Source organism: Bufo bufo, chromosome 6 (assembly GCF_905171765.1).
Source record: "Bufo bufo chromosome 6, aBufBuf1.1, whole genome shotgun sequence".
Taxonomy (NCBI): Eukaryota; Metazoa; Chordata; class Amphibia; order Anura; family Bufonidae; genus Bufo; species Bufo bufo.
In genome coordinates this window covers 369933480-369946196 of record NC_053394.1, presented here as the reverse complement: position 1 = coordinate 369946196, position 12717 = coordinate 369933480, and the positions used below count along the sequence as shown (strand labels likewise).

The 12717-nt window shown below is 43.3% G+C and overlaps 1 protein-coding gene across 1 annotated transcript in view; it reads left to right on the top strand.

The window, feature by feature from the left end:
- The window catches only part of FASN (fatty acid synthase), an 81260-nt gene extending 70440 nt beyond the window's left edge, over positions 1-10820 (top strand). Inside the window, exons 38-43 of the mRNA XM_040435054.1 lie at positions 887-1075; positions 2740-2964; positions 3635-3855; positions 6639-6737; positions 6823-7074; positions 9305-10820. Of these exons, the coding sequence (XP_040290988.1) occupies positions 887-1075; positions 2740-2964; positions 3635-3855; positions 6639-6737; positions 6823-7074; positions 9305-9442 (1124 nt within the window). The 3' untranslated portion in view covers positions 9443-10820. The remainder of the gene's footprint in view (positions 1-886; positions 1076-2739; positions 2965-3634; positions 3856-6638; positions 6738-6822; positions 7075-9304) is intronic.
- Positions 10821-12717: the final 1897 nt, after the last annotated feature.

Sequence of the window (12717 nt, the reverse complement as noted above, 5' to 3'; positions counted from 1 at the left end):
ATTATAGACAAAAAATACAGTCATCAGGCAACCATTCAGGTTTTAGCATAAATAACATTTTAGACATGAATGTGGATCCTTTTGGCTGCAACCAGTTTGATGCTAGCTAGACTCGGGTGGAGAGTCTAAGGGATCCCTGGTTTTTACTGTTTAACTTATACACAGAGATATGGACTATTCTACAAAGAATCACCAGGTTGCAGTCCCCAGAGCAGCACTAGTTGGCTGTCAGAGTCAGCAGTGTTTATAGGAAAGGTACAAGACCAGATCTAAAGCATAGTACAGGAACTTGGACACCAGTAACAGACCAGGGGTATGAACACCAGGAATGGACCAGCATCTGAAACCAGGAGCAATGACACCTGGAACAGACCAGAAGCTGAAATACAGACTCCAGGAACATGGACACAGCAGCTGTACTGGAACGTGGACACAGCAGCAGGACTAGAGTGTGGTCTAGAGCATAGCTAAGAGGTGTAACCAAGAAATTCATGGACCATACGTAGTAACCAGTGATCAAGGCAAGAGTGTAGTCAAGAATAGCCTGTCGTCTGCATCCAGGATCGAATGTGGACTAAAAATATGGTCATGTGCATGAGGCTTTATTGAAAATCTTTGGCAGAACTTTATATGCAAACCATCATTGATTTGAGTGGCTCATTCTTAAGTTTTCAAGTTATGGAAGTCCTTGGACACAGAAGTGGTTTCCGACCTCTGTCATTTTGGAAATTTCATGAATGAGCTCTCTGACTTCACCAATGTGACCTTATATAACTATCTGACATGTCAGATGACTTTTGGGTGGTTTCCCTCTTTAAGTTCTACCTCACATTTAGTTGTTTTTTTTGTTAAGACGTTCTGATTTTGTTTTACTGTTTTATTCTAGGTGTCCGAGACGTAACCAGGTTGAATCCTGACACCACTCTGGCTGACTTAGGATTGGATTCTCTCATGGGTGTGGAGGTGCGACAGACGCTGGAACGTGATTATGATATCGTCATGGCAATGAGGGAAGTTAGACAACTGACAATTAACAAACTTCGTGAGCTCTCTTCCAAGCCTGGACATAATGAAGGTAGGATTTCAAGTGATAAGCGACCTAGAACATTTCCTAGTGTATTCCTTACTATCTAAAAGCGATGACTTTTATTTCCTAAGCAATTATGCCATTTTCCATGGGGTAAGTGGTTTGAAAGCCTAATGTATGGTATGGATAGATTAAACATATGGTCTGTTTCATATAATAAGACTCATTGCACATGTGGCACATTTTCTAAGATAAGTTGGACATCAATTGACGTGAATTTAACTGATCTCTAGGAGCTAGGAAGTCGCACTTAAATAAACCTCTGCCAAGACAACCCCTTTAATAAAAATAAATAACAAAAAGAAATGTTGCCATAAAATATTTTTTTCAACCAAGACATGTGGTATCTTAAGGGCCTTTATTCAGGCATAGAATCGGCTAGATAATAGCTAACAAGTGTTCATAGGAACTCTCGTTAGAGATTATCTGGCGGTGTAAAGGTGCCACCGATTACCTGATGAATGAGAAAAACGCATGTGGTCACCTAAATCATTGTTTGCTGGCAGCAGATTGTGCCGTCTATTCAGCCTCTGCTGCCGGCAAACAATGATTATGTATGGGGACAAGCGATGGCACTAGCGGTCACCCCTCCCCATACTGTAAATACTGCGGTCTCCTTCACTGACGAGCAGGCGCTTTCTGGGAAGGAACGCTTTCTTACCGACAATCACCTGCTAAAAATTCTCCTGTGTAAAGGGACCTTTAGACAGTGACCTTCTGACTTACATTAGATCACTTTTAGCCTTAATACGAGTGACATTTCTTCAGGCTTCCAACCCTAATTAAATTACTGTTCTCAAGAACATGGCTGGAAATCATAAGCAATAAGTCATCACTTCAGAACTAAAATGTTTAGCTAGAAATTATATTTTTGGATACTTGGATATTTTGTCACTTGTAGAAGACTAATGTGAGGCTCCTGGGATCCAATACAAAATCTGTAACAGAGACCCCCAAATGTCTTTCATCATTTATAGTACTAGTCTCCTCATACAAGACAGTAGTCTGTAATCATGGAAACCCTCAGGTCTGCATAGGGGCCGTATGCACAAAACAAGAATATTTTCAGTGAAGACATTATTCAGAATTGTATTTTAGATGCATTGAAGCAATAAAAATGATTTTAAAAAAGTGCATATATCCTCTAAATACTGTCTATACCAGGGATGGCCAACCTGAGGCTCTCCAGCTGTTGCAAAACTACAACTCTCACAATGCCATGCTGTAGGCTAATAGCTGTAGGCAGTGTGGGCATGCTGGGAGTTGTAGTTTTGCAACAGCTGGAGAGCCTCAGGTTGGCCATCCCTGGTATAGACAGTGCAAAAAGTTGAATTGTTATTGTATCTATGGTCAATGTAAATACTGAACCTTAAGGGTACGGCCACACAATCAGGTTTCCGCAAGCAGTTTTGGAAGCCAAAACCAAGAGTGGATTCATAAATGAGAAGCCCTATCTGTTCTATATACTTTCTTTTCTTTTATGATCCACTAATGATTTTGGCTTTCAAAACTGCACACAGAAACCTGTCCGCGTGGCCGTAACCTAAAGCAATGAGACAATAACACATAATATAAAAAAAATATTTTGTGACAGTAGGACAAATATTGAGACGCTGTTTTTATCATATAACTGGCTACTTTTAACTTTCCAGAATCCAAACCCTCCCAGAAAACCTCTGGGCAACCAGATCTCAGCTTCCTGGATCTTAATAACCTCCTGGTGAATCCTGATGCATCCACAATCACCAAGCTGAACGATGTACAAACGAAGGAACATCATCTCTTCCTGGTGCACCCCATTGAGGGATCTATTGCAGCATTCCAGAATCTGGCTTCAAAACTAAACATTTCCTGCTATGGACTCCAATGTACAAAAGGTAATAAGGTGGTGAATATAGCATGGAGGTCGAGTGTCACATTGGTCTCCTAAATATACTATATGTTACGTACAATCCCAATTCTTCAAACAGGCCTTGAGACATTATTTAGCATTATAGCCAAGCCAGTACCTCATCTTCAGACACCTGCTTTGGGGTGATTGCCCCTCATTAATGCAGAGCAGAGAGAACTGAGTGAGAGGCCTTGGTCGGGATCCAGGGTGATAGCTATCTTCCAGCTGGTGGCACCATAGGCTGAGCTTTCTTTTCTTTTTGGAAATAGATATAAATTTTCATATTGTTTTTTCCTGGCCTATAATATGCCTACAAGGTGCCCCCCATGAGGAGAAATTGGGTCCCTCTAGACTCTAGAGTCATGAAATGTTCTCCTTGGACTGTGCATACTACAGGTTAAGAACCTAGGATTTAGTATGTGCTAAATGGGATTAAGAAAAAATTGAACTGTGTTGGATTAAAATGCAGGTCGATTTCTGCATGTTTTATTCTGGCTGAGATTTGTTTGCTCTAAATGTGCCCACAAATCTGGTTGAAAAATCCACTGCATTTCTGCTACATGTGAACATACCCTTACTGTCAAGCGGTATAGTTTGTAATCAACACTTTTGTCATGCTGCCAAGTGTGAACTACATGTAAGATTTTGTGTTTTAGCCGCTCCTTTGGACAGCATTCAGAATATTGCTGCCTACTACATCCAGTGTATAAAACAAGTGCAGCCGGAGGGCCCCTACTGCATCGCCGGCTACTCGTTCGGAGCCTGTGTGGCCTTTGAGATGTGCTGCCAGCTGCAGGCTCAGCGGGACGGCACACACGCCGCCGACAGCCTGTTCCTATTTGACGGGTCACATTCGTATGTTGCTGCATACACACAAGTAAGAGCGCTTGCTTGTATTTCCTTTCTTCATCGGGTGGAGGGGGTGTACGTGATTCACTGCAGAGAGGCGAGGGTTAATAAATACAAGTGGTTTGCTGGTTTGAAGGTGCTTTCTGTCTAGAGAACATAGCTGAGATTGCATTGATATTTCCTATGGGACCCATCCATTAGAATCCTCGCTTAAAGTAATTTTCCTAGAGTCATATGGGATTAAATGCTAAAATAAAAAAAAAGAAGTTTCAGTATACTTACAGTAGTGATTCTCGCTTGCCGTCAGCCACAGAGGCGTTCTGCACCAAGACAGGCAAGAATAGGTTAATTTTGCACCCCCTCCACTTCATTGTCCTAAAAAACTATGAGCAACCTTAAAGGGGTTGACCAAGATCAGAAAAACAGGGCTGATTTTATTCCAAGAACAGCACCACACCTGACAATGGGTTGTGTGCGGTACTGCAGCTCAGACCCATTGACTTCAAAGAAGCTGAGCTGCAAAATCAGGCACAACCCATTGTCAGGTGTGGCACTGTTTCTGGAAGGGTTACCCCTTTAAAGGGCTTTTCTAGTAATAATAAACTATTTCCTATCAACCCCCTAGCCTGCATCACTTGTTGACAAATTCATACTCACCTTGCGTGCTAGCTCCCGTTCAGTGGAGGCAGACCATGCAACAGCTATGGGGCCCAGGGGGAGGTCCAGCGCTGAACTCCTTCTCCTCTTCCCCATGTGAAAACACTGCATTTTCATGAAGCCGCCACTAGGGAGAGCTCAGTACCAACAGATTCTTTGAGCATCACTCAGTGGTAACTGCATAAACTCTTATGAACGGAGCTCCCCCTAGTGGTGGCTGCCAGCAGCCAGCTTTGTGATAGAAGGGAAGCAGGAGATCAATATGAATGAATTCAGACAGTTGTCTGGTGTGAATACATTGAGACATATGGTGTTCAGAATGAGCCCCATATTTATGAAGCGCCAGCTCCACTTTTTCTGACATAGAAGTTGTGTAAAATGGGTGAGGCTGAAGTTAAAAAAATGTAAATTAAAATTTCTTCCACTAAAATAAAAAACAAAACGTAAATTGATCAGAAATCTGGGGCTTTGCACTTTGAATTCTATGTTTCCTGGGAGTGATCGATGCGCACATACTGGGTGGGGCAGGGGGGCCCATACTAAGTTTTGTTATGGGGCCCTATGAGATCTATATACAGTGCTGCCAATAATTATTCATACCCCAGGCAAATTTTGACTTAAACTTACTTTTATTCAACCAGCAAGTCATTTTTTAACGGGAAATGACATAGGTGTCTCCCAAAAGATAGTAAGATGATGCACAAGAGGCATTATTGTGGGGAAAAAACCTTTCTCAGCTTTTATTTACATTTGAGCAAAAAATACAAGATGTTCCTCACTGTGGAAAATCTCAGAGGACGTGGTCGGAAGCCAAATGTGACACCTGTGCTGGCCAGGAGGATAGTTAGAGAGATGAAAAAGAATCCAAGGATCACCACCAAGGCCATCCTGGTGAATCTGGGCTCTGCTGGTGGCAATGTCTCAAGGCAGACAATCCAATGGACACTGCACACTGCTGGGTTCCACGGATGCAGACCAGGCACACAAAAGCTTGCTTGGCCTTTGCAAAAGCTCATCTGGACAAAGAAGAAGACTTCTGGTCTTCTGTGTTATGGTCAGATGAAACAAAAATTGAATTGTTTGGTCACAATGATGTTTCCTTCATTTGGCGTAAAAAAGGAGAAGCCTTCAACGCAAAGAACACCATCCCCACTGTCAAACATTGTGGTGGCAACCTAATGCTTTGGGGGTGTTTTTCAGCCAATGGACCAGGGAACCTAATCACAGTAATCGGCACCATGAAAAAAGAGCAATACATGGGGATTCTCAACGACAACATCAGGCAGTCTGCAGAGAAACTTGGCCTTGGGCACCAGTGGACATTTCAGCATGACAATGACCCAAAACACACAGCTAAAGTGGTGAAGAAATGGTTAGAAGACAACAACATTAATGTTTTGGAGTGGCCCAGCCAGAGTCCAGACTTGAATCCAATTGAGAATCTGTGGAGGGAGCTAAAGATTAGGGTGATGGCAAGAAGACCCTCCAACCTGAAAGATTTGAAGCTCATTGCTAAAGATGAATGGGCAAAAATACCTGTGGAGACATGCAAAAAGCTGGTCTGCAATTATAGGAAGCGTTTGATTGCTGTAATAGCCAATAAAGGCTTTTCTATTGATTATTGAGAAGGGTATGAATAATCTTGGACTGGACACTTTTTGCTCAAATGTAAATAAAAGCTGAGAAATGTTTTTTTTCTCCACAATAATGCCTCTTGTACATCGTCTTATTATCTTTTTTGGAGTCATTTCCCGTCAAAAAAATGACTTGCTGGTTGAATAAAAGTAACTTTAAGTCAAAATTTGCCAGGGGTATGAATAATTATGGGCAGCACTGTATGCCTCCCCTGCGTGATCCTAGCCTTTCTAAAATCCACAATGTACGCAGGTTGTATATGCTCACAGCACCGAAGGCTGCTTGACCGCGCAAGCGCAACCCACTTACATTGTGGATTGTAGCCGGGCTAGGATCACGTGCCAGATGTGCAGCACATAATCCTGGAAGTGCCCGCAATCTGTTCAGGCCGGGGAGCGCAGCTCTGACTGATCATCATCTATACTAGCGTTTTCATGCACATCATGAATAAAAAAGGGCTCATTTCTGTGTCTTGTCAGTTATGTCTTGACTAATGTTATCCCCGTCTGTGTTTTGCAGAGCTATCGTGCCAAACTAACTCCCGGCAGCGATGCTGAGGCTGAAACGGAGGCTCTGTGTGCGTTCATCCAGCAATTCACTGGAACTGAATATAATAAGGTAAACGTGACGTCCATACCCCGCGGCAGGCCGCCTGTGTATCCAGAAATATACCGATATAATGACGTACCCTGTCTTCCTGCAGCTGCTGGAGACTCTTCTCCCCCAGAAGGACCTGGAGACCCGAGTCAATGCCGCAGTGGAGCTGATCACACAGAGTCACAAGTCCATCAACCACGATGCCCTCCAATTTGCGGCTTCCTCCTTCTACTACAAGCTGAAGGCTGCGGACCAGTATGTCCCGGTCGTTAAATATCATGGAAACATCACTCTGCTGAGGGCAAAGACCAGAAACGAGTATGAAGAAGGGCTGGGAGCAGACTACAAATTATCCGAGGTAAGTGGAGATGGTCTGCTGTGCAGCTCTGGGTTATAATACAGACTGGAACTTGAAGGGGTTATGCTACCATTAGAGTTACTTTTTGTAATTTACTTTCTTTACCAAAAATGCTCCAGTTGTGAAATATTCTTTACTTCATCAAAATGGCGCCCCCTAGTGTATAATCTGTATAGTAATGTGCACGTCCACCTACTAAGCTGGTTGAGCACATGCTCAGTTCTATCCATCAACTGCCACCCCGTGTGTCTGCTGTTAAAAGCTGTGACAGTTACAGGGAGAGAGCTGCAGAGGAAAGGACATGTCCCCTAAGAAAGGACACAACCCTTGAGCTGTGATAGGAAGAGGGCTGCAGCAGAAAGGACAGAACCTCTGGGCTGTGAAAGAGAGCCGCAGAGGGAAGTACATGCCTCCTGAGAAGGACACACTGGCCTAAGCTGTGATAAGAGAGCTGCAGTAGTATCAGAAAGGGTACACCCCCTGAGATGTAAGGCTAGGTCTACACGACGAAATGTGTCGCGCGACAGACAGGTCACAACTACACTGCAACATGTGTCGCGCAACATTTTGTCGCACCAATGTCGCGCGACAATTTTTATAATGATAGTCTATGGTGTCGCACTGCGACATGCTGCGACTGCGACGCAACAGACGCAGAAAAATCCATCTTGAATGTATTTTTTGCAGCTGTCGCATCGCAGTCGCAGCATGTCGCAGTGCGACACCATAGACTATCATTATAAAAATTGTCGTGCGACAAAATGTCGCACGACAAATGTCGTTGTGTAGACCTAGCCTAATAGGGACAAAGCTGCAGCAGAATGGACACGTCCCCCTGAGCCCCCAGCTGAGCTGCCAGCTTGAAATAAATCTAGCAGAGCAATTGCTGTAATGAATGTGGAGATCTCTGGACCCATGTGAGGTACAGGGCTGGTTCTAGCTTTGTTAGAAAGGTATTGCCATGTTCTTTATTTTTACATCAATCATGGCATAACCCCTTTAAGATGCGTAATGCAATGCGTTCATATAATTACTTAGAAGAGGTTATGTAAATGAGCCCTTAACAAGCTCTGCCTCTGATGCCACCAGATGCTGAGGCGGCTATCCTATAAGTCAATGTTGACCTTTTACACAGGCCCACCTCCGACACCTCTGCCAATCAGCTGTTTGAAAGGGTAGCGATGCTCGTGCAAGAGCTGCTTCAGCTTCAAAATTACCTGCGTGTCATCACCTTTATAGAGGCGGTACGGTGTCATAACAACTGCTCCATCCCATTCAAGTGTAATTACACTGCACCGCCGTTGCAATGGAGACAGCATGCAGGTAATCTGAAGAGAAAGTAGAGCTAGCATGAGCTCCCCTACCCCTTCACACAGCTGTTTTGTGGGGGCGGGGAGAGTAGGACCCTCGGCGACCTGAAATTGATGGCATATCCTGAGGATAGACCGTCAGTATTAAGCCACTGCACAACCTTCTTAAATCACTTACCCTCAATGATAATAAAATGATGCTCCAACAGCTATCTCTCTCCCAACTGCCCATACACAAGCACGCTTGACCGAGGATGCATGTATACTGAATGGGGAGATGGGGGAACCATGCTGCCAAACGGCAGATAATTTCCCCTAGAACAAGAGGATTGGGCATGTTGACATTGAACTACTTGATCCATATCCTCCCCAACATCAGCCCCATACACATTAGCTGGTTGGCCGTTTCCAATGAAATTGGCTCGTATTCTGTCCACATACATCTAGTGAGTATTGGCAGTTATGACTGCTGTAGTGGCAAGTGTAAAAATTGAAAAAATAAAATTATATATATTTATTTATTTTTATTTATTTTTATGTAAAAAAAACGTGTATAATTAAAACATGATTTTATTAAGATGTCATTTTCTGATTATACATTCCCTTTAATAGGTAATAAAAGTAAAGGAAAATCAGTATAACACGGTACTATTTAGTAGCACTGCCCAGTGCTATTTTTAGTTGGTTCCCATAATGATATCATACTGTGTGCATATGGCGGTATTATTCTATAGCACATTCAGCTATTATTACCCAGCTCAGAAGTCCTAATCTCTAGCTACGTACGGCTCTGCATTTAGCCTCACCTCAGCTGCAGCTCATTCTTTCAGCAGATGTCTGAGCTTAGGAACATTCAGTAGTGCAGCCTCATGCACCATTATTTCACATTCATCAATCCTTTCTGCTTCCTTTTCCAACAGGTATGTGACGGGAAGGTGTCGGTTCATGTCATAGAAGGAGATCACCGCACATTTCTGGGAGCACCTGGCGTCGACTCTATCATCAGCATCATCCATAGTTCACTAGCTGAACCCCGCACAAGTGTCCGTGAGGGTTAAAAAAAAGTGCACTAGTGTGTTGCACTGAAGCTGTCATCTCCTTACCAGGTTTCTATAGGTTCTGCTAACACAAAGGAGAAAATGGCTTCATTTAACACACTGGACTGGGCATGTGGCCCCTTTCACATCAGCAGAGTGCGCCCATGTGAGCATGCCCATGTCATCCGCATAGTCCAGTGCCATAATGGTACCTCAAGTGACCAGCAACCCTGGAACACTCACTGTTTATGTCCATTACACCTTTCCCTGCTCTATGTGTACCAACACACAGCAAGATTTCCCATTCCTTCTACCTAGAGTAGGGGTAGAGTTCATTTTGTAGCATGTTATTCTTATCAGTATTCCAAAGGCAAGACTTTAGCACTTAGAAAACCCTACACACCACTTTTCAATGACCAGTTCTTGTTCTCTGAGGCATAGCCTTGCCTGTGAAGAGACAGAGAGGTCTTATAATGACTGGGGTCTTCATGCGGTGGAGCCCTCGTCAATCTTATTGTCTTGGTGGTTGTGTATTTTTGTAATTTTTTTTTTATGTAACGTAATTTATTGTATCTCTTATCTCTCTCTTCGGGTCACTCACTCATTGGAGATGCAGTCAGCTCTATCTTTGTGGACACCTTCAGTTGTTGATCTGCACTTGTAGAACTCTTCAAGACCTTCCAAGAGGGGATCAAAACGTGCTGCAAACACAATGCATAAAATACTACACAGCAAGAAGCCGTCATGCCCAATGTTTACCTTCAGACACAATACTGTATGGTAGTGTCCTGAAGACTTGATTGTGTTGTGACGGCACTTATACATTGTGTTTGGACACGTTAACCATTATATGATGGGCCAACAATAGTTAATGCTTGGAAATATTGCAGTTCTCTGTGATGAGAGTTTGCAAACCTGCATGCAATGGCCTTTGAGTTAAGACTCAAGCAAATATTAGGCATGGGGTTTAAGCATCATCTGGTGGGGGAGTGATCATTTCACCTGTTCATGTAGCCGGTGAATCTACACTGGAATTTTCCTTGAAGGAAACGAGAAGTTCTGCTGCACCTATGACACAGTTGAGGGGTGGACACAGGTTCAATGTTCTCCCAGATGAAGGCTCAGAACCTAAAGCTGCATTAAGGATTGATTCCTTGCAGATCTTCAAGACATGCTGGTGCTTTCACTGTCAGTATCAACACCTGATGAGATCCTCCTTCTGTTGACCGCAGCAGAACGACTTTTATGTAGGCCTATATTTTAATAACGAGAAATAATTGTGATGGTTTCTTCAATTTTTTTTCATACTTTATTTTTCTCTCTCCTGGTAAATATTGCTGCTTTATGGTAGTCTTGTGAATGTTGCACTCTCATATTATTAATAAAGACGGAAAGCGTTCATACGTGTCGTGTTTTTGTCCTTTTAGGTCCAAGTTATGGGGTTCTAAAACATACCTTATATTAGCACAGTTCAAAGACAGTAAATAAGAAAGAACCCTTGTTCTTACCCTAGGGTGTCAACCTTGTGTGCTCTTAAGCCTCACCAAAGGTAGTGGAGTGCAAAGCTAGGGAGACTGAGGTCAGTGAGAGTATCCAGAATTACAAAGATAAAAAAGACAACAAAACAAATGATATTCCCAATGGCACGTATCTCAACGACAATGGCAGCTGTCAAGCTATGCAAAATATTAGGCAGCAACTGAAGAGTCAGTTTTGGAAGCAGGTAATATGGGCAAGAGTAAAGAGCTGAGCTACTTTGAGAAGGGCCAAATTGTGATGGCTAGATGACTGGGTCAGAGCATCTGAAAAACAGATGGTCTTGTGGGGTGTTCCTGGTATGCCATGGTTAGTATCTACCAAAAGTCAGCCAAAGATGGACAACAAGACAACCAAATCAAATTTCATCTTGGACTTGGTGATAAATCAGCTAAGGTGATGGATCAGCAGAGAGAGATAGGGTGGAGAACAAGCTCTCTGATGGATTTATCACAAAATGGCATTCCGCAGATGCTATGTACTATGAAACATAAAAGCTGCAGAAGTCATAGAAAGCAACATGCTTAATATAAACCTATTGCAAATACTCTTTTCTTACGTCAAAATACATCTGAAGAAGAGATTGCTCTACAGGTGTCCATAGCTTTAAAGGAAACCTGGACATTTATGGCAGATTGATAGGGTATGCCATAAATGACTGATAGGTGCGGCTTCCACCTCTGAGACAGCTTTCTCCATTCACCACTATAGGACTTGGGTTCGGCTATGCTAAGAAGTCCCATAGTAGAGATTAGAATGGTGGCTGCACATTTGCTGCTGTGGAACTTCCAAAAATAGCTAAGCATGCCTGCTCGACTATTTTTGGAAGTCTCATGGCAGTGAATGGAGAGTACACTGCAAATGTGAAGCATGCGGTCGGATCGGGTGGCCGTTTTTGAGATAGAAGCAGGTCCTAGAGGTGGGACCGGCATCTATCAGACGTTTATGGCATATCCTATTGATTCTCCATAAATATCCATACGGTACAACCCATTTGTGTTATTGCTGATATATAAATCTGAATTAAGCGAGCTTCCCCTAGTGGTGGTAGCAGACACCCAGAACGCAGCTCTATGGCTGTGTGAAGAGGCGCAGAAAATGTTTAGCTCTGTAACAAAACAAAAAAAATCATTATATAATATTATGAGATCCTCAAGCATATATGTCCAGAGTCTGAACATATTAAGTATATGTAAATAATGTCAAATCTAATGCTTCCCTCCCTTTTCTCTTCCCTCCGCTTCCCCCCTTCAGCGAGCCCATGAGGAGCCAGAGTGGAGGATGGGAGTGGTAGTGGCTCTGGCTGTCCCAGAGAATCACAAAGGCAGTCCTCACACTGTCGCTCCGTAGGGCCGCGCAGTGAAAGGAGGGGACACCCTTTCTTCCCTCTGGGCACACCCTGATTCTGGGGCTCCTGACTGATCGTAGTCAAGGTGCACTTGATATTAGGTGTTTGGATGTGTGCAAAGCAGGGCCTGTAGAGTGCAATGGCCAGCATATGGTGTAGGAGTAAGGAAATCGGGGCAGAGGTAGAAGAATAAAAGCCTTTCTTTACATGAGTGCATAATAGGTGTTGTAGTACATCCATCAATAATCTAGACATGGTGCAAATTCGTTCCCCAGATAGCAAGGTATGGAGGCTGGCAAAGGTGTGAATCACGACACAAGTCTCATTCACTAGAATCTCTGGCTGACAACTGTTCTCTGGCAATTATGCCTGCAATTCACAGTCCAAAATGTAGGTTCAAAATGACTACTAT